General features: G+C 44.6%; 1 protein-coding gene across 4 annotated transcripts in view; it reads left to right on the top strand.

Moving 5' to 3' along the window:
- PRKAG2 (protein kinase AMP-activated non-catalytic subunit gamma 2) overlaps positions 1-24,578 on the top strand; it is a 1,779,639-nt gene extending 1,755,061 nt beyond the window's left edge. For all 4 annotated transcript variants that reach the window (XM_086941467.1, XM_086941466.1, XM_086941468.1 and 1 more), the window contains one exon: positions 23,495-24,578. In XM_086941467.1, the coding sequence (XP_086797593.1) occupies positions 23,495-23,526 (32 nt within the window). In that variant the 3' untranslated portion in view covers positions 23,527-24,578. The remainder of the gene's footprint in view (positions 1-23,494) is intronic.
- The last annotated feature ends 1,666 nt before the right edge of the window (positions 24,579-26,244 follow it).

Below are 26,244 nucleotides of genomic sequence, written 5' to 3'. Positions count from 1 at the left end.
TAGTCACAGTCTTCCAACAACAACAATCTCTGCAAGCCAGAGTGTTCATGAGATTAATAGGCATGATGGCATCTTGCATCTTCATAGTACCACACGCAAGATTGCAAATGCACCCGTTACAAGAGTGCCTAGCACAACAGTGGAACCAGGCCCAAGGTCAACTAACAGACCTGGTGTTGGTGGACAGCCGCACGCATCACTCTCTGCAATGGTGGAACACCAAAGATTTGACAAAGGGACGAGCGTTCCTCGAACCTGTTCCACAGTTAGTGCTCACAACAGACGCATCTCTCACAGGATGGGGAGCCCATCTCTTGCATCATACAACTCAAGGTCAATGAAACAATCAGCAAAAACTGTTCTATATCAACCATCTAGAGCTGCTAGCCATATTATTAGCACTCCAGACCTTTCAACTACAAGTACAAAACAAAGCTGTCTTAATCCGGACAGACAATATGACAGCCATGTACTATATACAAAAACAGGGGGGGTGCACTCTCTGCAACTGTCCCAGCTTGTACAGAACAGTTTGAGATGTGCCATTCCTCAAAATATACATCTGTTGGCAGAACACCTTCCAGGAGTTTACAATCAGATAGCAGATCTGTTAAGTCGGAAGTCACAACAGATTCACGAATGGGAACTACACCTACAAGTTCTTCAGCCATTCTTCCAGAGGTGGGGTCATGCACACATTGATCGGTTGGCCACCCACAAAAATGCAAAATGCCCAACCTTCGCCGCCAGGTTTCCACACCCATTGTTCAAGGGCAATGCGATATGGATGAACTGGTCAGGCAGATTTCCATACGCTTTTCCACCTCTCCCACTGATTCCATTAGTAGTGCGCAAGCCCAGACAACAGTCTCTCAAACTAATCCTGGTAGCTCCCACATGGGCACGCCAACCGTGGTTCACCACACTGCTGGATCTCTCTCTGGTTCCACATCAAAAGATACAGCTCACAACCTCCCTGTTAACACAGAACCATGGAGAAATCAGACACCCAGACCCAAAACAACTGAATTAAGTGATCTGGCTCCTGAAGTCTTAGAGTTTGGTTATCTTAACCTACCACCAGACTGTATGAACATCATTAAAGAGGCCAGGAGACCTACTATCAGAGCTTGTTATGCTGCTAAATGGAAACGATTTCCCATTTACTGCAATAATAATCAAATTGATCCCCTGGATGCTTCTATCCAAAATATAATTTGCTACCTTCTACATTTACAAAGGTGTAACTTGGCATATTCATCCATACGCCTGCACCTAGCCTCAATTGCGGCATACTTGCAGAACAGACAACATCTGTCTCTTTTTAGAGTACCTGCAATTAAAGCATTTATGGAAGGATTAAAAAGAATCATTCCACCTAGGTTACCACCTTCTCCAGTGTGGAACCTTAACGTGGTTCTTACAAGGCTCATGGGACCCCCTTTTGAACCTCTACACAAATGTGAACTGCAATTCCTCACATGGAAAACAGCTTTCCTTATTGCCATCACCTCTCTTAGAAGAATAAGTGAGATACAAGCGTTCACTATACAAGAACCTTCCTTACAACTCCATCGTAACAAAGTTTTCTAAGAACTAATCCAAAATTCCTTCCAAAAGTGATTACTCCTTTTCATTTAAACCAATCTGTAGAGTTACCAGTGTTTTTCCAAAACTCGGACTCTGTAGCAGAAAGAGCTATACATACCCTAGACGTTAAAAGAGCTCTTCTCTACTATATAGATGGGACTAAATCTTTTCGAAAGACAAAACAATTATTTGTATCTTTCTCTCCACCTCATAAAGGCAACCCCATCTCTAAGGGTGGAATTGCAAGGAGGATTGTAAAATGTATACAAGTCTGCTATCAAAAAGCAAAACGTACATTAACACTTCCTCCTAGAGCGCACTCCACATGCAAGCTAGGAGCTTCCATGGCTTTCTTAGGGAACATCCCCTTAGAAGACATATGCAAAGCAGCAACATGGTCTACAACGCACACCTTCACTAAACACTACTGTGTTGATGCGCAAGCCAAGCAGCAAGCTGCAGTAGGCCAAGCTGTTCTTAAAACTCTCTTTCAAACAACTGCAACGGATACAAGAGACCACCGCTAGGGGAGACACTGCTGTACAGTCAATGCTAAGTGTACAATCTGCAGCTCAAATGCCTCAAACGGAAAATGCTACTTACCAGTATGCATCTGTTCTTGGCATGTAGAGCTGCAGAGTTGTACACGCACTCCCGCCTCCCCGGGACTTGTATCCGTTCCAGTTTTTCATCTTACTTAGATGCACACGCATGGACATCCTTTTTTTCTTTACTTATACTAACTCCATCATTTCCCATCATGGTGAAAAACAATCTAAGGATGGAGCCGAAGCCCATGCGCTGTATTGTGCATGGGAGGAGTCACCTATCTCGTGACTACAAAGACTTCTTCCAAGACAACAACAACCTGCAATCATCCGAGCTCAACACCAGGTGGCGATCTAATGCTAAGTGTACAACTCTGCAGCTCTACATGCCAAGAACAGATGCATACTGGTAAGTAGCAATTTCCATTACTTTGCCATTCCTGCTTGCCAACAGTAGAGTATGTTTCAAGATATTATATTGTTATGCAAACCACTCTACAGGCAAGGCTCTGGTAGGCTAAGAAGTGGGGTATCCACTGCACTTAAATGTTTCTATGGTCTGGAAAGGTCTGACTAGGGGGATATTTTGTGTTTATATCATGTAAAAAATGACCCTTAACCTGAAATATCTCAGTGGCTGTTCGTGACATACCAGAATGGACTTTAAATTTTTTTAAATTTACATTTGAGCTTTAGAATGTAGCATTATACCTCTCCTGTGATTCTTTAAGTGCACTGTGAAAAAGGTATTTGGAGGGGCACTGCAGGTAATTGTCTAATCCTTTAGGAAGGTAAGCAAGGTTAACACTGGTTCGTGTGCACTCGTGGGTCGTGTTTCCGACAAAACACGTGTCTCAAATGAATAGTGGTGTATGCATCGTGATGCAACTACATCCCCAGGTGAGGCACTCCGATAACGTTCAATCACTGAACCGTACAGTTTTACCCACATATAATTTGCCACATGGGCATTTTAAGGCATAAATCAAGTTTGAGGTGTCACATGAGGCGTTGACTTGAAGCTTAAATTTCAAATTATAGACACTCAAGCACATAATGGAATAATCTAGTTGCAGAAACTAGGTAGCACTCCTCATTGCAAAATCCTCTGTGTATTTAGTTGCATAATTGTTGAGGGCTACAATATGTTGATGGCCTTCAACAGTTGGCTCAAATGAACCAATGATGTTCATTACAATGTGTTCAAAAGGTACCTGCCGCATAGGCAGTGGTGGTCTCAAAGTAAATAACCTTGGTTCTTTGCAATGTAACTGGGAGGTAGAAAATAGTTTGCAGTGTTTTGTGATGTTGGCAAATAGTTTGCAGTGTTTTGTGATGTTGGCATACAATCTTGGTGAGAAGCATCTCTAATATGTTTTTTTAATCTTGCCTTCTCTATTGGCCACTGCACCCATTGTAAATGTCATTTGTAGGATTAAAGGGTGGATGGCTGGGGAACAAGAAGTTGTTAATATGGTTATGTAATTCCTGGTGTTTGCTTTGGTATGTTAGACCTTTATAGCCTAGAAAATAGGGTCCCTGGAAGCTGGTTCTACACTGTCTTCGTCCATAGCTCTTAAGGGTACGTATAATAAAGTACGGTGTCATCCTTGGGCCATGTGGAAACTTAGCTTGTTGTTCAGATTAGAGTCTAAGAGCGAGCCGGGAACTTCAGCAAGAAGAAATTTAACTCCCAATGTATTGCCATGTTATTGAGTTTTTAGTAGTGTTTTACTTCCTTGAGGGATGGATTCTTGTGAGAAAGGACTATTTTTCCAATAACCACATAAATAATTGCAGTCCGAGAAAAGATCAACATCTCACCAAATCACTCCTACCAGAGTGCATCACCCTGCTGGCTATCTAAAATGACACAGTGGTGTTTTTCTTTTGATCCAGCTAGACCCCACAGATTGAACCTTTGCCTTAACCTGCAATTCAGGTTAAGGCATGGAGAGGGCAATGGGGAGGAGAGCCTAAGGTGTACAAGAACCATTCTCCTTCAACCCATTTTCAAGCTTCATTGCTTCTTGTTCCTCCCTTTAGAATGAGTCCCAAAGGATTCAGGTGAAACCACATGGCCAGTGATTAAAGATGGCAAAATAATAAGCCAAAATAGAACACTTCAGCGAGAAAAACGTATACATCTCCTGAAGCCAGTTTGTCAGATTTTATAAGTAAAAGATGCAACACTACTTCACACATTGGTAATGTCGGTTAATGTTTATTGAACAATTATAGCAAATAGCCCAGAATCAAAAAGATCAATCTTCTGTAGCAAGTCCAGTCACAGAAAAGCAGGAAAAGGTGATCAGAAAGAACATTACGCCTGATTCTAAGGTCCTACACAGTCCTAAAAAATACAACAAAGAGGGAACTAGAACTGAAGCCATATGCTGCAGACGTGCAAAGTAGACAAGTTGATCGAAGTGTCCTTATGTAGCTGTAGCGAGAGGAACTGAGGGTTCTGGGAAGATTCAATTCTGAGAAGGTGGGTGAACTTAAAGAATGAATAGTGGTGTATGGATCGTGATGCAACTACATCCCCAGGTGAGGCACTCCGATAACGTTCAATCACTGATTCAAAACGTTGTATCAAGATGTAGAAGTTTAATCATAGTTCACAGTAAATCAATCCATTGATATTGTGATCATATCAAATATGTTGACGTTGGTGTAATGAATTCAAATCACAAAGATAAGTTGGGAACGCCTCTGATGCGTTTCGGGTGGGTAGCCCTTTATCAAGGAGCGCTGAAAGGGAGACCAAATGCTGTAAGGATAAGGGAAGTGAATCGTGGGTAGTAGCGATACTTATTACGTGCCGATCAATAGTGAAATCTAGGAGGCTCTGGAAGTGAGTGAATGAGGTGATCATAACTGGGTAGCGTCAGCGCGTGACGAGGATGAGAGGAGGTGAGGGTGTGGGTTCGGGGTGCCGCCTGCGCGTGCAGCGTTAGTTCAAACTTACTTCTGAAAGCGGGTAGTGAGGCTCACTACTCCGGAACTGGATAAGCTGGGCGCCTAAGCGGTGCGTGGTCGCGGGACAGCTAAAGCTAACTGGTGGAGCGAGAGGGTAGAAAACGGACTAAGAAAGAAAGATGGGAAGGCTAGGGAGTTACATGGGGGCCATCTTGGAACGGTGCAACATAGGGTAGGAAAGTGAGTGGGAGCAAGAAAGAACAATGCGGTAAAGTACATGAGGATACATACAATGAAAATAGTTCAAAGATAACAACTATACTCAATGCGATCATTGAGACCATGAGGTTTTAGTGTTTGAAGACGATAAATCCATTCGAGTTCTCTTTGAAGGAGGAATTTGCGGATGTCGGTGCCTTCTGTCCTGACAGCTGTTTCCAGGACAATGTATTGTAGTTGTGCGATGGTATGGCGGGCTTCAGCAAAATGCATGGCAACGTTGGATTTCTCATATTTCAAGCGTATGTTTGACTTATGCTCATTCAAGCGCGTTTTAATTTTCCGTACAGTTTTACCCACATATAATTTGCCACATGGGCATTTTAAGGCATAAATCAAGTTTGAGGTGTCACATGAGGCGTTGACTTGAAGCTTAATGGGGTTGCCTTTCATAGGGTGTCTGATAATGTTCCCTTTGATGACGCTATTGCAATGACTGCAATTCAAGCAAGGTTGAGTACCTTTATATTGAATGGGATCAGATGTGGGTTTAGAAAGGATCTCTTGAATGTTCTTGCTCCTAGAGTATGCAAATAGAGGCGGATTCTGGAAAATGTCCCGAAAGTCGGGGTCCATTTGGAGGATCGGCCAATGTTTGAGAACGATTTTTTGTACTGTGTACTGGATGTAGAAAATTTGGAGACAAGAACCATGCGTTCATCTTTTCTGGGTTTTTTAATCAAATTTTCCTGTCGGGAAATTTTAGCAACTCGAGTTTGTGCATCATTGAGGGTCGTTTCAGGGTACCCCGATCAAGAAAACGTGTGTGCACACCAAACAATCATTGAACGACGCCTTAGTGGAACTCAATACGAAGGATGAGCGCATCCAATTATCCTGGCAAATCAGTGACACTGAAATCTCATTCCTAGATGTCAATGTGAAAATCACTCCCAATGGCTTCAGCACTGACCTTTATAGGAAGCCAACTGACCGCAGTAATTCCCTGCACTTTTCCAGCTTCCACCAGGGATCTCTCAAAAGACATATGCCTTATTCACAGATGCTACGCGTCAAACGCATAGTCTCGGATGAACATACAGTTGAAACTCGCATTAAAGAAATGCACACACGTTTTCTTGATCGGGGGTACCCTGAAACGACCCTCAATGATGCACAAACTCGAGTTGCTAAAATTTCCTGACAGGAAAGTTTGATTAAAAAACCCAGAAAAGATGAACAACGCATGGTTCTTGTCTCCAAATTTTCTACATCCAGTACACAGTACAAAAAAATCGTTCTCAAACATTGGCCGATCCTCCAAATGGACCCCGACTTTCGGGACATTTTCCAGAATCCGCCTCTATTTGCATACTCTAGGAGCAAGAACATTCAAGAGATCCTTTCTAAACCCACATCTGATCCCATTCAATATAAAGGTACTCAACCTTGCTTGAATTGCAGTCATTGCAATAGCGTCATCAAAGGGAACATTATCAGACACCCTATGAAAGGCAACCCCATTAAGCTTCAAGTCAACGCCTCATGTGACACCTCAAACTTGATTTATGCCTTAAAATGCCCATGTGGCAAATTATATGTGGGTAAAACTGTACGGAAAATTAAAACGCGCTTGAATGAGCATAAGTCAAACATACGCTTGAAATATGAGAAATCCAACGTTGCCATGCATTTTGCTGAAGCCCGCCATACCATCGCACAACTACAATACATTGTCCTGGAAACAGCTGTCAGGACAGAAGGCACCGACATCCGCAAATTCCTCCTTCAAAGAGAACTCGAATGGATTTATCGTCTTCAAACACTAAAACCTCATGGTCTCAATGATCGCATTGAGTATAGTTGTTATCTTTGAACTATTTTCATTGTATGTATCCTCATGTACTTTACCGCATTGTTCTTTCTTGCTCCCACTCACTTTCCTACCCTATGTTGCACCGTTCCAAGATGGCCCCCATGTAACTCCCTAGCCTTCCCATCTTTCTTTCTTAGTCCGTTTTCTACCCTCTCGCTCCACCAGTTAGCTTTAGCTGTCCCGCGACCACGCACCGCTTAGGCGCCCAGCTTATCCAGTTCCGGAGTAGTGAGCCTCACTACCCGCTTTCAGAAGTAAGTTTGAACTAACGCTGCACGCGCAGGCGGCACCCCGAACCCACACCCTCACCTCCTCTCATCCTCGTCACGCGCTGACGCTACCCAGTTATGATCACCTCATTCACTCACTTCCAGAGCCTCCTAGATTTCACTATTGATCGGCACGTAATAAGTATTGCTACTACCCACGATTCACTTCCCTTATCCTTACGGCATTTTGTCTCCCTTTCAGCGCTCCTTGATAAAGGGCTACCCACCCGAAACGCATCGGAGGCGTTCCCAACTTATCTTTGTGATTTGAATTCATTACACCAACGTCAACATATTTGATATGATCACAATATCAATGGATTGATTTACTGTGAACTATGATTAAACTTCTACATCTTGATACAACGTTTTGAATCAGTGATTGAATGTTATCGGAGTGCCTCACCTGGGGATGTAGTTGCATCACGATCCATACACCACTATTCATTCTTTAAGTTCACCCACCTTCTCAGAATTGAATCTTCCCAGAACCCTCAGTTCCTCTCGCTACAGCTACATAAGGACACTTCGATCAACTTGTCTACTTTGCACGTCTGCAGCATATGGCTTCAGTTCTAGTTCCCTCTTTGTTGTATTTTTTAGGACTGTGTAGGACCTTAGAATCAGGCGTAATGTTCTTTCTGATCACCTTTTCCTGCTTTTCTGTGACTGGACTTGCCACAGAAGATTGATCTTTTTGATTCTGGGCTATTTGCTATAATTGTTCAATAAACATTAACCGACATTACCAATGTGTGAAGTAGTGTTGCATCTTTTACTTATAAAATCTGACAAACTGGCTTCAGGAGATGTATACGTTTTTCTCGCTGAAGTGTTCTATTTTGGCTTATTATTTTGCCATCTTTAATCACTGGCCATGTGGTTTCACCTGAATCCTTTGGGACTCATTCTAAAGGGAGGAACAAGAAGCAATGAAGCTTGAAAATGGGTTGAAGGAGAATGGTTCTTGTACACCTTAGGCTCTCCTCCCCATTGCCCTCTCCATGCCTTAACCTGAATTGCAGGTTAAGGCAAAGGTTCAATCTGTGGGGTCTAGCTGGATCAAAAGAAAAACACCACTGTGTCATTTTAGATAGCCAGCAGGGTGATGCACTCTGGTAGGAGTGATTTGGTGAGATGTTGATCTTTTCTCGGACTGCAATTATTTATGTGGTTATTGGAAAAATAGTCCTTTCTCACAAGAATCCATCCCTCAAGGAAGTAAAACACTACTAAAAACTCAATAACATGGCAATACATTGGGAGTTAAATTTCTTCTTGCTGAAGTTCCCGGCTCGCTCTTAGACTCTAATCTGAACAACAAGCTAAGTTTCCACATGGCCCAAGGATGACACCGTACTTTATTATACGTACCCTTAAGAGCTATGGACGAAGACAGTGTAGAACCAGCTTCCAGGGACCCTATTTTCTAGGCTATAAAGGTCTAACATACCAAAGCAAACACCAGGAATTACATAACCATATTAACAACTTCTTGTTCCCCAGCCATCCACCCTTTAATCCTACAAATGACATTTACAATGGGTGCAGTGGCCAATAGAGAAGGCAAGATTAAAAAAACATATTAGAGATGCTTCTCACCAAGATTGTATGCCAACATCACAAAACACTGCAAACTATTTGCCAACATCACAAAACACTGCAAACTATTTTCTACCTCCCAGTTACATTGCAAAGAACCAAGGTTATTTACTTTGAGACCACCACTGCCTATGCGGCAGGTACCTTTTGAACACATTGTAATGAACATCATTGGTTCATTTGAGCCAACTGTTGAAGGCCATCAACATATTGTAGCCCTGAACAATTATGCAACTAAATACACAGAGGATTTTGCAATGAGGAGTGCTACCTAGTTTCTGCAACTAGATTATTCCATTATGTGCTTGAGTGTCTATAATTTGAAATTGTTGTTGAACTAGAAAACAACTTCATCACAATTCCTGAAACAAGCTTGCCACTCTCTAAGAATCAAATATGCATCCACAGGCCGGCTGACATGCCATGGAATACAGTAAAACCAAACAGTGTTTTGCAGAAAAATGTAGATCTACAGGGCAATGATGGGGGTAAGGTTCAGCTTCTTCTTGTTCCAGAGCACTTTCAAATATATTGAATAGACTAGAAATGACTGATTTGATGCTTGCCCCTGCGAAAGCAGATAACACACCTTTTGAAGGGCCACTTAGTACACCTTTATCGTCCTCACCTGACCTTTTGGTTGCAGAGGCGGCGCTCTTTCACTGGCCAATAAACGTGTTGGCTGTTTCTACAATACAGACAGGTCATTCCAAACCTCTGTCAAGAAACATGATGATCAATAAAATAATTACCAACAGACTGCAGTGATACTGTATTCGATTCCGCTGGGAGTGTGTGCCCTGTACTTAGAGTGTGACTCGCAGTGTGGTTCTGATATTGATGCTACAACACACAGGAATGCCCTGAGGGAGGAGAGGGGAGGACAGAAGGTAGCGAGAGGAGGCTATGAGGTGCTGGTAGATACCAGCAGCCGAGGAAGAGGCTGAGCCGCCTGTGCCGAGTGAAGTGCAGTCCGTATCGGTCGATGCGGTTTGCACTCCTGGCACCTGCCATTTCCTCAGCCCATGCCCCTGTTTCTACCTCTGCTGTACGGTCTGCATTGACAGTATGGATAGATGCCATCAACCATATCCCCTACCATCTACCCCCACTTCCCCCATACTACCTCTGCAGCTGCCCATGATGGCAACCACTGTTTAGAGACTTAAAGGAGAGAAGCTGTGGAGATACAGAGGGCCGTCCACCACCCTGAGAGGAATGAAGCAGAGTGGAATACAGCATAATTACTAGGGTAGACAAGTGTCGACAGGAACAGCAATGAGACAGGACTCTCCGAACGCTTTCCCTTTACTGCAATTGATGACGGGTGGGTTGATACTACCTGGACACACAAGGTGGTGCATACTGCATCCAGGCAGACCGAGGAGGCTATGTGGGTGTCAGCGCAAGGCCCGGTGCTGTCCCAAAGGTGTTATATTAGTTTACCAACAAAACAGACAGCGTCTCTGAAGTGGCCTGCTGATCCTTGCCCTGCTGCTTCAAAGGCGTAAGATAGTGCAAGGAGTAAGGACCTAAGAAAGCAAAAATCCAGATACTCCGCTGTCACTAAGACGTTGTGGGAGAGGCAGATGTCCAGAATTCTTTGGCTAGGTCCGCCAAGGCCTTGGACTTCGTTCCCTTGAGATGGTTGATGTATTGGACCACCGACCGTGTCCATCTTCAAGAGTACCGAGCAAGACACCTTTTCTTTCATCCAACATTGGATCGCAAATGACCCAGCCATCCGTTCTAGACAATTGATGTGGAGTTGTCCTTCGTCTGCCAACCACTTTCCTCCAGTAAAGGAGTTCCCTCATCGGGCCCCCCAACCTGACTTGCTGGCGTAGGACTCTATCACTAAGTCTGGTTCACAACCGAATGTGGCCCTGCCATTCCAGGCATCAATATGGTCCAGCCACCATCTCATTTTGATGCGCACTTCGTCCGTCAGGGGAACCTGATCTGAGTATTGTAGACCCCTGCGGAGATGCAAGGCTTTCAGGCGTTGTAACGCTCCGTAATGGAGCGGACCCGGGAAGATCGCTTGAATCGAGGAGGCTAGAAGGCCCACCAACCGGGCGATCTGCCTCAATGAAGTTGAGTAATGGGCTAAGGCCCGTCTCAGTTTCCTGCGAATCTTGGTCATCTTCTTTGTGGGAAGACTCAAAGTGTGGGAAACTGAGTCCAGGACGAAACCCAAGAAGGTTACTTGCTTGGAAGGCGTCGGGAGCGACTTTTTGGAAGTGATTATGAAACCTAGGTTCTGGTGGTGGTCTACTGTCTCCTGCAATTGTTGGGAGAGACAATGAGGACACTGCTCCAACAGGAGGATGTCAGCCAGATAAATAATAAGGCGAAAACCTTTTGCCCTTAATGTTTCCACCACTGGCTTGAGGACATTGATGAAACACCAGAGGGCCGAGGACAGTCCGAAAAGGAGCAAGGCAAACTCGAAAACCTGGTCTTTCCACAGAAACTGTAGTAAACATTGGTGAGGTGGTAAGATGGGGACCACCAAGTATGCCTCCTTTAGGTCCAGTCTGGCAATCCAGTCGTCTGGTTAGAGGAGATCTCTGAGCAGGTGTATGCCCTCCATTTTAAAATGGTCAGCCATTGATTGAATTCTTTTAGGTTGATGACTTCACGCTGCCCCCCATCCGTCTTGTCGACATGGAAGACCTTGCTGAGGAATCCTCTGGTGAAAACATGAGGGGACCACCGCTCCCTTTTGCAGCAAATCCACTACCTCCTGATCTAGGAGGTCTGCTTGATCCTGTGCAAAACCAGCAGCTAAGGGTGAATCTCCAGCATGGGAGAATCGTAGAACTCTGGAACCCCTGTACGGCTTGAAGTATCCATGCGTCTGAGGTAATAGCCCTGCAATTGTGCGCAAAAACCGGCAACCCGCCGCCCACCGTGTGATGTTGAAGAGGAAAAAGGCTCACCTGAGTTAGGTATGGATTAGCCTCTGGGTACTCCTCTGCCGACTCGGCCTCTGTATCCCTGTTGGGACTGGAAGAATTCTTGGTGACCCGGATCCTGGGTCTTCTTGCCGGTGCCTCGTTGAAGGCCTTGAGTGTAGAAGCGGCCAGTCGAACGCCCTCTACTGCGACTGGCCCCGACAAAAACTCTTGGGTGGAAGATCTTTTTTTATAGGAGATTGCGCCTTATCTAGTGAGGTGCAAGTGAGCTCCTAAATGAACGGGTCCCCAAAGAGACCACCCTTTACCACGGCGTCTGCCTCTGAAGAGGAGAGGTCTCCCAACTTGGGATTGGCCTTCAGCAGGAAAGAGCGCCTCCTTTCAGTAGAACGGGTGCAATTGGCATTGCCTAGAAAGACACTTGCTCGCTGGGCCCAGTTTGAAACCCTTTCTAGAGAAAGTGGGGTACCCGCTAACTTTGCTTCTCCGCTAACTCTAGGACCTTAGTGATGGGGCCCGCTATGTCAAGGAGCTGATCTTGACACAATTTCCAGGTACGGCTGATACCTTTTTTCGGGCCGCCGATGTACTTTTGTAAAAAGGTTGCCATCCTGGGGTCAACCTCTGGAGTCATTGCCACTCTGGCCAGTATGGCAGGGCGCATTCACTCTGCCCTGAGGCAAGGTTGTACCTCTTTGTCAAGAGGCTTAAGCAGGCGTCCGGCTGCAAAACTACGAAACCATAGGTGAAGGGGTTCATTCTGAAGACCGGGGTTGGACAAGGTCCTCCAGGGACCAACATGTTCGAGTTGTCCTCCTTGGCTGCATCAGGTATTGTGGACTCTACGGGACACCAATGTCTAGAGGGGCCTGCCTCGTTTGCGGATTCCTCTGCAGATTATTCTTCCTCCTCCTGTTAAAAAGAGGGCTCTGGGACCTCGGGAGAGTAGTCTGGGGTCCTCCATCTGGTCTTACCAGAAACGCCTTTTTAAGGCGCTCAAAGGCACCCAAGTCCATGCCTGACTAGCTTTTGTGCTTCTGGGGGTGCTGGGATTGGCATGCATACGCAAACTGCATGATGCGATGCTCAAAAGGTCCCATGGCAGCTGAGACCAGCTGGTGGGTTGATGCATCCGCTGCGTAGCAGAACTCGTTGTCAAGGGGAAGAACCTGAAGGGATTCTTCTTCAGTGTACTCCTCGTCCTCCATGATGCTAGCTTTCAGGAAAGATGTGAAGCTTGTAAAAATACCTCAAGCGCTCTAAGCGCTAGTGATGTCAGACTCTCCATGGGGGTAAGACTTTTGGCGTGACCTAAGTCGCTATGTTTTGGGCACCCTCAAGTGTGCTTGGCCTATAGGGTGTCTAGGGGTGACTCACCGTGCTCTTAATGGGTATCAGACTGCTCTGGGCCCGCCCCTGAGTAGCGCTCCGCGCTGCAATCACTAAATGCCTAAAATGGAGAAAAAAAAGGTGCGCCTTCTGGTGTTCAGTACAGACCCGCTGATAACGGGCGTAAGGGGAGACCGATCGGCAAAGGTACAGACCCGTGTGTGCAGGCACCAGGGCTTCCGAGAGCTAAGAGGCGGCGCGGAGCCATTAAGGGCGCTCATGCATGTCTGGATGGTTCTGCCCCTTAGGCGCATGGCGCGAACCAACGAAACGGACATGCGCCCCCTACCAGGCAGTTGCGCACCGCGCTCCTTACCTCAAGCGGGCCGCGAGTGGAGCAAAGAGGACTCCCGCGGCCCCTAACTGGCAAAAACAACAGCTAATGGAAAGAAAACATGTGCACTCGCTCATATACAGCTTAGAAACGCGCAACGCGCCAGGGATGTTTAATTCAAGTGACATAACATGAATAACAGTGAAAAAATGTCAATCAAGCGCGCTCGCACACATACTCAGCATAGCGAAGCGCAACGCTCAATAGCTATGAATAAGCCACAATAATCGTAATAACATTGAAAAAGGCCCTCGCCCTGACGAACGAGAGGAACAAGACTAATCTCTGCTGGAGAGCAGGAAAAGGAAGAGGATTGTCTTGGACAACGATGCTCGGCCTATGGGACAGGTTATTAACCTACAGAAGCAGGCACATTTAGAAGCCTTGTTACATTTGGTCTCTGCACGCCCATAAAAAATTCACTTGTGTTACAGTTGGAACAAATTTTCAGCAATGGGAAAAACTATCCATTTTTTAACCACTCTAGAAAGCTAACAATTTTTCATTCTACTACTAAGTTTGCCAACATCGCCTCTTGAGACATCGGTGTGGTTTTCCTGCCCCAAAACAATACGAGACAAAAGCTGATCAGCACGGCTCTAAAATTATAAAATCCTATTCAGGGATCATTGTCGATCTATTCCTGGCTGCCATCAACGACTTTAGATGTTTAGGTCTAGATCTGTATGAAATGCTTCCCATGGATACAGATAATAGAAACTGATCCTACCGGGCAAGATTGATAATGGACAAAGACACCAAATGAGCACTACTGTATGTCTTGGTACCGCAGGATTTTCCAAACAGTGAGGCAAGTCCATCTTAACTCTAGTTTTTAGATCTCTTGAAATTAGGGAAGTATGAGAGAGATCGTACAGCAATACGACAGGGATCGTTTAGTAATAAATAAAACAGGATCAGTGAGAGAAGGATACATACAAGTCAACCACAAACAACGGTGCTTGAGGGGTCCCCACAGGATTGCAACTGAATAGCCTCCGTAATTACCCCGGAAGGGATAGTATCCAAGCTCTGGTGTTCCTGATGGAAAGTTACTAAACCTAATCTCATGGTGCATTGCAGGTTTAAAAAGAAACTTGAAATTAAAAAAAATAAGTATTTTAAAAGAAAAAGAAAGCACAATGGTTGCCTTACAAGAAACCTGAGAAATTACGATGTGCTACTTGAGGTCTATCGGACATATACTATAAGGGCCATGAAAGGGAAATATGGTCACCCTGCGGACGGCCCAGCTACCTTAATTTTCGCAAAGGTTATTATAAAGAGCGAGAGAATCTTTTTTTTTTTTTTTTTTTTTTTTTTTAATTTTTGAAAACCTTTATTGGTGCATCAAAGAAATACAAATAGTGGCCTACAACCCTCAGGCCGGCCACAAAACTGTTGAGCACAAAAGCATACGATACGACGACGCAGTAGCATATCAATATCAATGAGTAAGCATTTAGCAGTTACACTGGGGGTAACGTGCTACCGCGCCTCAGGAGTGATGAAGGTTAATTTTTAAGGTTTACATAGCAAGCATCAATGACCAACTATCCCATTACAATAAAGAAAACATAAGCAAAGAAAAACCAGGGTACCTGGAGACGTGAGATGGTAGTAATGATGGAAGCACACACAACCCATCTGCTCAGATGACAAACCCCACCCGGCGGGATGGCGGCCAAAGTGTACGCCACAGGAAGGCAGACCCAAAGCCCTGACAATGATCCACCGCCACCCACCCGCCAACAACATCAACACGAACCCAAGAGAGAAAAAGGAAAGAGATAAATAAAGGGAGGAAAAAACAAGGCACCATAGGAACAAAAAGAAACGAAAAACCCATCCCCCAACCCCCACCCTACACACATGCGAAGGCTACGGCCTATCCCCCCCCCCTGCAGCGCGTCTGTCGCCCCATAAACCCGAAATATAGAATAGAGAGTAAGAAAAAGAAAGAAAAAATATAATATCACCTTAGATATAGGGAGCAAGAAAAGAATTTCTAATCTAAAAACTCCCATAAAATAACGAACCCCGGAGGAGGGCCATATGGACTAAGTCCCGTTCGCCACCACCCGCTCAAGATCTACACCACAGTTACTACATTAGAGCATTACAAACGACCCTATCACGAAGAGGAGGGACTCCTAAGCAGAGCCCCTACAGACATCCAGTCTACGTCCCAACCCGAGTCCCTCTCAGCTGATCAGAACAAATTTAGTACCACCCTCAGTCACAGTCGTCCCCGGGTTCCCAGCCACCAATTACATCCACATCGTGTGAAGAACCAAAAATCTGATGCATCAGGTGAAGCCCGTAATGAAAACAAACATGTCACGTAATAGCAATCACAGACGAGAATAGAGGAGCACACAAATGTATCTACACCAATGTGGCAGCAAGTGTTCCAGTCCGGGTCCCAGCCAGTCATTCAAGCAAGAGCAGCGGGAGAGACCACCGCAGCCCCGGTCGAAGCGTATGAAAGGGTCTAGGAGGGAGGCCAGTAACAAGAAAAACAAGCTTTCCTAGCCCTGGCCCGATTTCAGGTGTCCCCCTGTACGTGGCTCCGGAGATAGGTCCGCCCCATATAGAGCAAAGGGGTAAAATGGCCGCCCTCGGCATAAAGAAGGTCCCCTAACACAAAATGGACGCCACCAGCCAGTTGTAAAGATAGCGATGTAGGAGAGTGCTGCTTCCAATGCCGCCCAACAGTGAATAAGCCAGTTAAATAAAATCTCACCCCACTTGCGATATACAGTCGAGGCGAGTAGCAACAGAGCCAGAGGATCCGCAAGCAGGAACAGCGATGTAGTATCCAAGAATGAGAGCTGGGGCAGGGTAGGAAACATTGTAGCAGCGGAGGTACGGACTGACCATAATCCAGTAGAATAGTCGCTGTCAGGAAGCTGTTCCAGTTCGCAAGCAGGCGGTAACATTGTTGCAATGGCACTGCATGGGGGGGAGCGGTCGGTGCAGCAAGGGGAGCCGGTCGACGTTATACTCTGCAAACCGAGAGCGGCTACATCCAGCTTCGCGCCGAGAGCGCGGGAACATTCCAGCCATTCCGCCCGTAAATCAACAATCGCTTCAAGGATGGTGGCGGCGGTGGGCACAGGCGGCCGACTCAAGGCATTCACTGTCCGCAGCGCGCCCCAGCGATCCACATGCCTTCCGAGGCCATGCGGGGCAACCCAGTAAGGGGCCGAGATGGAATCCACCACTGGCACAGAGGGGACGGCCGCCATTTTCCAGATAGGCAGGGGAGCACCGGAGGCGTAGGCAAGTCGCACAATGAACAATGGGGGGGGGCCAAACTCACGACACGGTCTGGGCACCGCACTACTCCGTGACAAGTGATACGATCCACCTCGTGTAGGCTCAGCAAAGGGAACACAAGGGTGAGTCACAGCGGTCAGTTCCCTGCCGACAACGAAGAAACCCCCATCGCGGCTCACCCCGGCTCTGCACAGTGAAGGGGCAGCGGAGCGGACCTTTAGTCAGTCAGTTCTCCGTCCCAAGGGAGAAACCCAGTGCGGGCGCAGCCACAGTCTGCAGAGCGGCAGAGGGTGCCAGTGCCCCCGCTCGTCGGTCAGCCGCGGGTCCTCCAGCCGCTCAGGCGGCACACAGCAGCAAGGGGTCCGGTCTCCGGGTAGACAATGGACGGCGGGCAGAACGCCTGTATCTCCGTCTTGCAGGCAGGTGGGGAAATCGGGAAAACACCCCCGGCAGCAGCGCGCTTCCCCCGTGCTTCGACGGTAGCGCCGTGAAGGATAAGGCTCAGGATAGTAGTGCCGGGAGTACAGACTCAGGGAGCCGGGCGTCTACACGTCCGTCTCCGCCGCCATCTTGGCTCCTCCGAGCGAGAGAATCTTAATAGAGCACTGCGATTTCCTGGTAATTTCCCTGTTAGGCCTTGAGGGGCTAAGAAATTCCTCTGGAACAAATAAGTCATCAACTAATTCTGATTAATATTTACATGCTAACAAATGTTCAAGACAAAACAGCAGAGAAGAAGCTGGCTGCCTTCCTATAGGACATTGATATTAAGCTCCCAGCCACCTCCTCAGACACGCAACATAACAGAAGGGAACCTGAGAGTGAAAAACCTAGTGAGCATTTTAAAAACTTTCAGTTAAACGATGATACATGGCAGAATATGGAGTGATTAGCAATCAAATAATAAGTTTAATAACGGAAGGACAAGATCCTTGTTAGAATATGCTGGGATCTTCTTTCTCAACTTTGAGTGGGTAAAAGGCCTTGCAATAAGGGAATAGTTTGGGAGCGACCATAACTACTTATAGATCCTTTTAGATCTTAACACAAGAAGCAGAGATTATTGGCATGCAAAGCAAGTCACAAAAATAAAAATCAAGGTAGGACTGTTTGGTCAACACGCTTAAAACAACAGACCACAAAAAAGTTAAAAGAAATATTAGGTCGCTATACAATGGGGAGCAACAAAGACAAAATCGGCGAATTTGCAAGTCTACTTAAACAAATCAGACAGGAAGCAAATAAGAACAGAATTAAAAGCCACACTGGGATGAGTTCTATTACCTCTATGCGGGATAAAGCAAGAAATAAATTAATCAAAAATATAAGAGAAGCTTTTTAACAATCCCGAACCCAACTCCAAAATAACTTTTGGATAAAAGAATAAAAAAAGAATTTAGTAAGGAAATCAAGAGTGCTAATTGAATGGACGAAGAAAGAAGATTAGCCCAAGTTATGGTCACCTTACGGAGTGGGAAATAGAAATTATTTTGGGGGCTCATAACGAAATCACTGGGGTCAGTGAAACAATTGGTGGCATATCCTATGACTGAGGTGGCTTGGGTCCAATATATTGTGGATCTTTACAGGATAAAGGACCACATGGGAAATCAAGGAGTAGCCATTCGGAAACAACAAAACTTAAGGGAATTGCGGGTAATTCCTGACCAGGTGGTGTCGACTCCAACAGTAAAGGGTCAAAAATGAATCTGAAAACGTCAAAATCACAAGGGCCAAATAGTCTGTCAGCGTCACCAATATGTGTACCTGTGTCTTGGGTACCTTTAAAGAGGCCGTCCGAGAGGAAAATGTAATTTCGGAGTTCTGGAGGGGGTAGTGGTGGATCATAATATATAAAAAGGGACAAAGATTTCCCCTGTAATTATAAAATGATCACCCTCTTAGACTTTCTGATCAAAATGTACCCAAAACTTTTATTAAGTGTGGAAGAATGGGTGGAATCGGAACAGATATTGCCTATGGCCAAACTGGGTTTTAGGTACGGCATTCAACTATAGATGACCGTCTGACTCTAAAATTACTGACAGAAAAAATATATCCTTAAGTTAAATCTACCGGTCTATGGGGTTTATATAGACATAACGGCCACATCTGACAAAATAAATAGAGCAAAATTGTGGAAGTAATTGTCAGACCGGAATATTCTGTGTGATCTATTAAAACTGATCAGTCAACTTCATGAAGAAGCCTGGGCGCAGGTTGAGCTTGGAAGTAATGGTTTACTATCTCCGAAAATATATAACCCAAACAGTTTGCAACAAGGATGTATCCTGTCTCTGATGCTGTTCTCAACCTTTATACCAGACTTCCCAGAGGCTTTGCGGGGTGTGTGAGAAGTTAGCCTGGCATATGATGTCCACTAGTTCTAGTGGGCACCTTGCAGCAGTCTAATCGACCCTTAATGATGGTGGTTGTAAAGTCAACCTTATAGAAAACTATCCTAGTGGTAGCATGGACCAGCAGTCATCAGGCTAAGACTTCAGAGAGCGTATTAAGCAAGTTGTTTTACCAATTATAATCCCTAGAGTACCAAATGAAAAGACACCACACAAGGTATATATCTAATATATATTTATTTATTCTAAACACAACCCCTCTGCATTCTTGGAGGTCAGAGGTAAAAGTACAATACAAGTTACTCAATTAGCATATAATAAGTTGCACAGTATACGTTATGCCCTAGGGGCCTCACAAACCATATACTAAAATAGTGGTATAAGAACCACGTGAGGATTAGAAAGCAGGCCTGGGGCCTGTGTAATCTCTGGGGCTAGTCTAAACAACCAAAGGTTAGGAAGTAGGAGGCCCACGGGAGACACATGCAGTGTCTTAACACAGCTGCAGGTTACCATTGACTTTCTTTGGGAAATAAACAAGTTACAAATTTACAATTTAAGGACACTTCTGGATGGACTACGATGGAACCCTTTTAAACTAAGCCACTTTGAGAGTCAAGACCCACGGGAGCACCGGAGTACTCTTGTTACCTCACCCAGGGAAGCCGGGTGCATAGAGGTGTTTTCGTGTCGGGTTTCGTCGTTGTTTTCAATGGAGAACTGCAAAGAAGTGCTGCAGAGGAAAAGTGTCCGGGTGGATCCAAGGGTGGAGCCAAGATCTGTAGAGCCTGAAAGCAGAAGGGACAGAGTCTGGGTCACTTGCCAGTGACCAGGGCGGCAATAGAAAGATGCCACCAGATGTCGGGTGAAGATGTGAAGTTTGTCTCTTCAGCCACGAGGACCAGGAGGCGTCGACAACGACCAGAAGCTGGATTCGAGCTGTCCCACGAAGGATCAAGTTGACTGCGGTGTCTGCATCCGGACTAGACCCAACAAGCATTGGCAAACTCAACCCATGCAGGATGTCGAGATTGACTTCGGTGCAGACCAGCAAGGTCTTAGGAACTTGTCCTTTGTAGGGAAGTTGGAGCAAGCTTGGAGCGACTAGGAAAGCAAGTTAGTTTCAAAAGAAAGTCACTAGCCAATGGACTAGGAACCGCAAAGACGCGTCAAGCTGAAATTCAAAAGCGGGGCCCACGGGTTACTCGTGGAGTGGGGGCCTCTGAGCTTCGGTGCAAATGATGCTCGGGTCTGGGGCTTCAAGCACCCCAATTCACGACTTCAAGTTACCTTGTGAAGGGAGTGTAGCTTGCAAAATGCAGGATGTCCCGGAGTTCCGTTCCCAAGTCTCTTGTGTCCGCCACGGGTCTCAGCTTTGCTGTGAGCGAAGTTCGGGGTCAGATGTCTGGAAGTGCGTGTCCTGTGTCGCAGATTCTTCGGGATCCGGCAGGAGCCTCGAAAATGCAGACCGGCAAAGTTGCTGTTGGTGCCTATTTGATCAGGGTGGTCACTCCTTGACCACAAGGGAGATGTCTTCCGTCTTCCAGTCGAAATGGAATGCCGAAGGTCTAGGATATATCTTTCAAAGTTTCGTCAAGGGTAATCTAAAGTCCTAGTGACTGGGTTCCTATACTTATATTAGGTTTAGGGGCTGGACTACCCTTAAGGTCCCTCCTATGGGTGGACCTGGGAAGGGGGTGGTTACACCCCTTTCCCTTTGTCCAGTTTCGCGCCAGAGCTGGGGCGAGTGCCCCAGCTACCGGTTTGAACTGTGAAATGCTTGGAGGACCTTGTGTGCCCCAGGCAGTGTCTGGAAAGCATTCACTGATACCAGCCCTCCCTGCCCCTATACACAAAAGCCTGTCTGGGGAGGTGCCAGCACCTCCTTGGATAGGAAACCTATGGTCCGGGCCTCCCCTGCCGGAGTTTCGTTCAGCAACAAGAGGTCAGACTCGTGTCTGTGGGAGCAGCAGCCATTTTGTGATGCTGAGGCTCTGTTTAACTTTAACCGGGTAAACCAGTAACTACATGTCTTCTCTTACTAGAAGGGTGGAATGCTACCCCTGTCGCCAGGACTGACGGGGGGGGGGTAGTATTCCAAAGTGTTTGACACCTTACACAACATGTTTTGATAAAGCCGAACCAAAGTTAGCATTAACTGCGAGGATTATAATGCACTTCAGAGTATATGGTATGGCTATATCATAGAACAGCTATAAGGAGATGGTTCCGAAAGCTGCAGAGGGGCTCATGCTAGGGCACCCTCTCACATAAAACCAAGCACTCTGCCTCCAGGATTGTCAAGGCCTGCCATGATGATGAATTGTGAAAATGTGTTCTGTTTTAAATTGATTAATTTCTTTGAAATTATTAGAGATAAAATGAAGTTATAGGATTTTTAAGGGTTATTAGAAGGTGGACTTGCAAGTGGCCTCACTAGGAAATTACCACAGTATCCCCTAGAAGTAACGTGAAATCATTTCGTTTTTAAATGAGATTGTGGTGAAGGGATGAATTAATAAGATGTGTTCTCTATCTGGTGAACATTTTTGAAAAGGTCATTTTCAAAGTGATGTGTGGTTAGAAATGTTCGTTTTGCCTAAATGGCAATTTGTCAAACACATATAATTAAACTGAAACTAACCTGTATTCTATTCTAGTTTATAGTAGGTCAGTTACTAGTCTGAACTATAATTTCAACCATACCTCTCTATAAGCTCCATTGTCATACTTTTCTCACCTTTTTACATTATTATTTAAATGGGATATGTGGACATCTACCTCGTTGAGTGTAAACAACACCACAAACGAATACATCTGTTATTAGCTAATACACTGTGAGACTGAACAATTGGGGCCTCCATCTACACAATTCTTCTTCTGGTACTTGTGAATGCTGTGCATCAGTCTCTAAACCAGCCATGAACTAAGCTAAACATGGCACAGGATCAATAGGAGGAACACTATCCTGTAGAAAAAAACCTTATAAATGTTATTAAGGCACAAGAATGATTACATGCTATAGGGCAAGTGGTTTCCTCCAATCTAAGAGCAGCACAAGAAGCCCCAGAGGAACTGGTGGGAATACACACAAGGGAACATAAGTTGCTGACTCACTGACCTAGTCCGTGCAGAATGCAAGTTGTACGTGAGATCGTATATCCTGTCTCCTAGTTTTAGTGCCAACGTCCAACTCAAAAAGTACATGCGTTAAAGGGAGGAGCAATAATAGAAAAATCTGATTATTTGAGACAGTTGGGAAAAGAAGACCTATATGCGATAGGGTGGATAGACTTTCTCGTCGGAGAGCCAGTATAAAGAAGGTGTGCAGATGTTGATGTCTCATTTCTCTTTGTTCCAGGTCAGTACACATTCAAACACAAGTCTTGGAGATTGCAGTGGCACTAATCAATACCTTCTTGCTCAGCAAAAGGCCTAATTGAAATTCTAAAGGAGCCTTGTCTCCTCTCCCTTTACCGAGTTGCCTAGGTCTCCTGCCTCCTAATTTGAAAATGGCAGCAATACACCTCCGCTGTCAAGAAAATGACCTCACCTCCACCTTGTGCAAAAGGCTGTGTGAGGAATTTCCAAAATAGATCTCAGACACCTCCATTACCGCAGTTCATTCACACGACTATTCAGGCAACATACACAAACATGCACAACATACACTTGCAATGTTAGCACTAGGATTTGGGTACATGCAAAGACTGCGATCTTTACATGAGTGGGCCAGTAGGCTATATGTTTGGTCACAACTATGTATTCACAATATGGCACACTGCCACCACAGCTCTATGTGCTACGCCAGCTAGAGAGTCCGTAGTCCACTGTTTTTCAATGAGGGCATTCTTTGCACTCCAGGCCACAGGGCATGTCCAGGACCATACTTCTATCAAGGGAAAGACCTAAGGCCTTTTTGCTCATGCTAGATTAGCGTGACAGCAGGACCAACATAAAAATAACAGGGTTCCAGATGAACACAGTTGGGCACTCTGGGCAGGAGAGCACGGTTGTGCACCATGCAGGGGACATACTCATCCTAAAAGAAGGTACCACTTTTTTTAGAAATAGTCCATCTTTGCTACTCGACAAGTATGTGGGTTTGCACAGAACTTTGAAAATAAAACTATTGTTTTGTGAAGAATAAATAAATTACAATGTTTTTTTCTTTCTTCTTATCAGGTGCCAAACAAAAGGAGAGCGAAATGGAGTGACTGCTGTGAATGTAGAATCTATTTTATAGAACTTGAATTAAAGTTTGTCAAGATGTTGACTCGTGAACACTGACTGCGGTTGAGAAGAGAACATGGTCTCAAGAACGTATAGAGGAAACCCGGTGCTGGGCGAAGGACCTCCTTCCCCCCTTTCGGTTCCGTGGTCTCAAGAGAATGAGCATGGCACAGACCAGCTTCTTGCGAAGGAGAAACTGAATTGCATTCGTTTTCACATCAAGGAACACTTGCCATAAGGCCACACCTGTAAATATAGTCTGTCTTGAAATTCATCAATCTTCCTACTCTTGAAAGTGGTTCTCTGCTAGGCAATTGTGACATAAGATGTAACACTCATACTTTCTTATGTCAAATACAGCAGATCATCACTTCTGCTGCTCATTGCTTTTTAGAGTCAACTATTATTTCTAAGGAAGGCACAATTAGTATGTGGATTGTTAAAGTAAACCAATTTCAGTTTTCATTTCCCGGCCACAAGCAGTGTCTTTTAAACATTGGAGAGGACTATGGAATTTGTTACATTTTTCTTTTAATGTTGGGTTTCCAGAGTAACCATACCGAAAAGAGATTTATTTATTTTTAACTTTGTTGATATTTTGTACACATCTTTGGATGGCAAGCGTTTCCTGACCCATTACTAAGCTATTCTTATCACAAACACAAAATCCTCAGTTATATGAAGTTTTGGACTTGCCAAAGCAGTGGCCCATAGAATAGCCCACGATACTACTTCACTCACAATTTTGCAAACGCATGTAATGAAAACTGTTATTCAGTACTGTAATGTAAATAGACAGTTATCGAGGAACGAAGTGCCAGAGAAACTTATATTTTTCTGTGTATGAAAATGTAAAATCATGATGTTTGTAATGATTGATTTCTTTTTTGTAAATTTACATTGTCGTTGTTTTCATATGATTGCAAAGAGTGAGGAACGTTTTGCTATTGTAAATGCAGAGGGAGGCATGGAAATTACACTATAAATGTAGATTTTTTTCAGATTGAAGATATAAAATAAATCCTACTTAAACCAATGTGTTGGTTACTGCAGTTACTTCATTTGAGTGGTTTCCTCTTAATTGCTGCTCTGTCGCTTGACTTCCATATTGAACTAGGTTGTGGAATTCTGCCTGGTAATCCAACAAACTGTAACGTCAAATAATTACCCTTTGGAGACTTAATATTACACAAAAAACAGTCATATAATCATACACCCCTTCTGGCCTGCACACTAATATCGTCACTAGTCAAATATAGTTTGATACCACTGAAGTATTAGATTACGAAGAGCTTTAATGACACATATGAATATACATATAGTTCTATAAGACCATAAGGTTACATAGCATAACTCCTCTTCATATCTGTTGGTAGACTTAACAAGGTTATTGAACACAATTAAAAACATAGCAGCAAACTACAGCGCAGACATTTAAAAATACTTGTTTTTAAAAATCATGCAAGTTGATATATATATATATATTTTTTTTAAACGAAAAAACTAAACCATAAGGGAGAAACACATGAGACAACCATATACATATTTTCTTACTTCTAATCTGCTTGAATTATTGGTCGCAATACATGATTTTATCTTTTTTCTCTAATGCAACCCAAATTTCACAAGATTTAGTTTGTACTATACGTTTATGCGTTTCGGTGGATGACAGACGATATGGCCACCTTCCTCAGGACAAAACGATATCGCCCACTTTTACATACATAAAGACAAATTAAAAACCATTTCTACTGTGTTATTAATCTTTTATGTCCACCTGAGTATGTGAAGTCCGGACTGCATCAGCAGATCCCTGAGTCACTGTCTGACAGTTTCAAGCATATACCCAGTAACAATGATTCTTTGTATGATTAGTTCTCTAGGGTATCCATATAATTCACCACATCTGTCCTTCAGTATATGTACTGTCACTTATAGTTAAAATAAACGCCCTCTTGTTTGAGGTTGTGTCGGCTGGATCAGTTTGGTTAATCAAGAAATCCCAAAGGGGTCTAACACCTCATATTTGAGGTTGCAGTTGATTATTACTGTGCGTCAGCCTATATGGTTGGTTTGGCAGACTTGAAAGTTCCTTGTCTCTTTTCCTTCAGGACAATGTGGTCACCCTGAGTCTCAGATGTAAAAAAATTGAGACTGAGTACGTTCCTTTGATTGTGGGAAACCTCTCTTTGCCCTAATTTTTGGTAATCCAATGAAGCCATCATACCCCCTTCTCTGATCATTGGAAGCTGTAGCCATGTTGGAAGCTGAAAGATGTCAGCAGTCCTCGAAGATATTTTGTGGATTGTTCTAGTTAACCTTTCGTAGAAAATTAGATTGTTTAATAAGAAAAGCACCAGATTTCATCTTGTTTCGATGTATGCAATAGAAGTGTCTATACTTGAAATTGTCAGTATTGTAAACTCTAAAAACAATTAGTCAGTAGGTGTGCGTGATGTTGGCTACCAGTGTCGGACTGGGGACCAAGAATAGCTGTGGCAATTCTGTGATGCCACCCTGGTGTTCTGTGGTGCGAGCGCAGCGGAGCACTCAAGGGATGTTTGAGTGACTTCTCACAATAATTAAATTAAAAAGGAGAAAAAGTATGCTTATTTTTTTATGTGCTATGGTCTTGTTCTCTCTATCCTTTTCCCCTTGCTCCTTTCTTTTGTTCTGTCATCCATTATTTCTCCATCCCTCTC

This window comes from Lissotriton vulgaris, chromosome 10, assembly GCF_964263255.1.
Source record: "Lissotriton vulgaris chromosome 10, aLisVul1.2, whole genome shotgun sequence".
Classification (NCBI taxonomy): domain Eukaryota; kingdom Metazoa; phylum Chordata; class Amphibia; order Caudata; family Salamandridae; genus Lissotriton; species Lissotriton vulgaris.
This window is presented reverse-complemented; position numbering and strand designations above follow the sequence as displayed.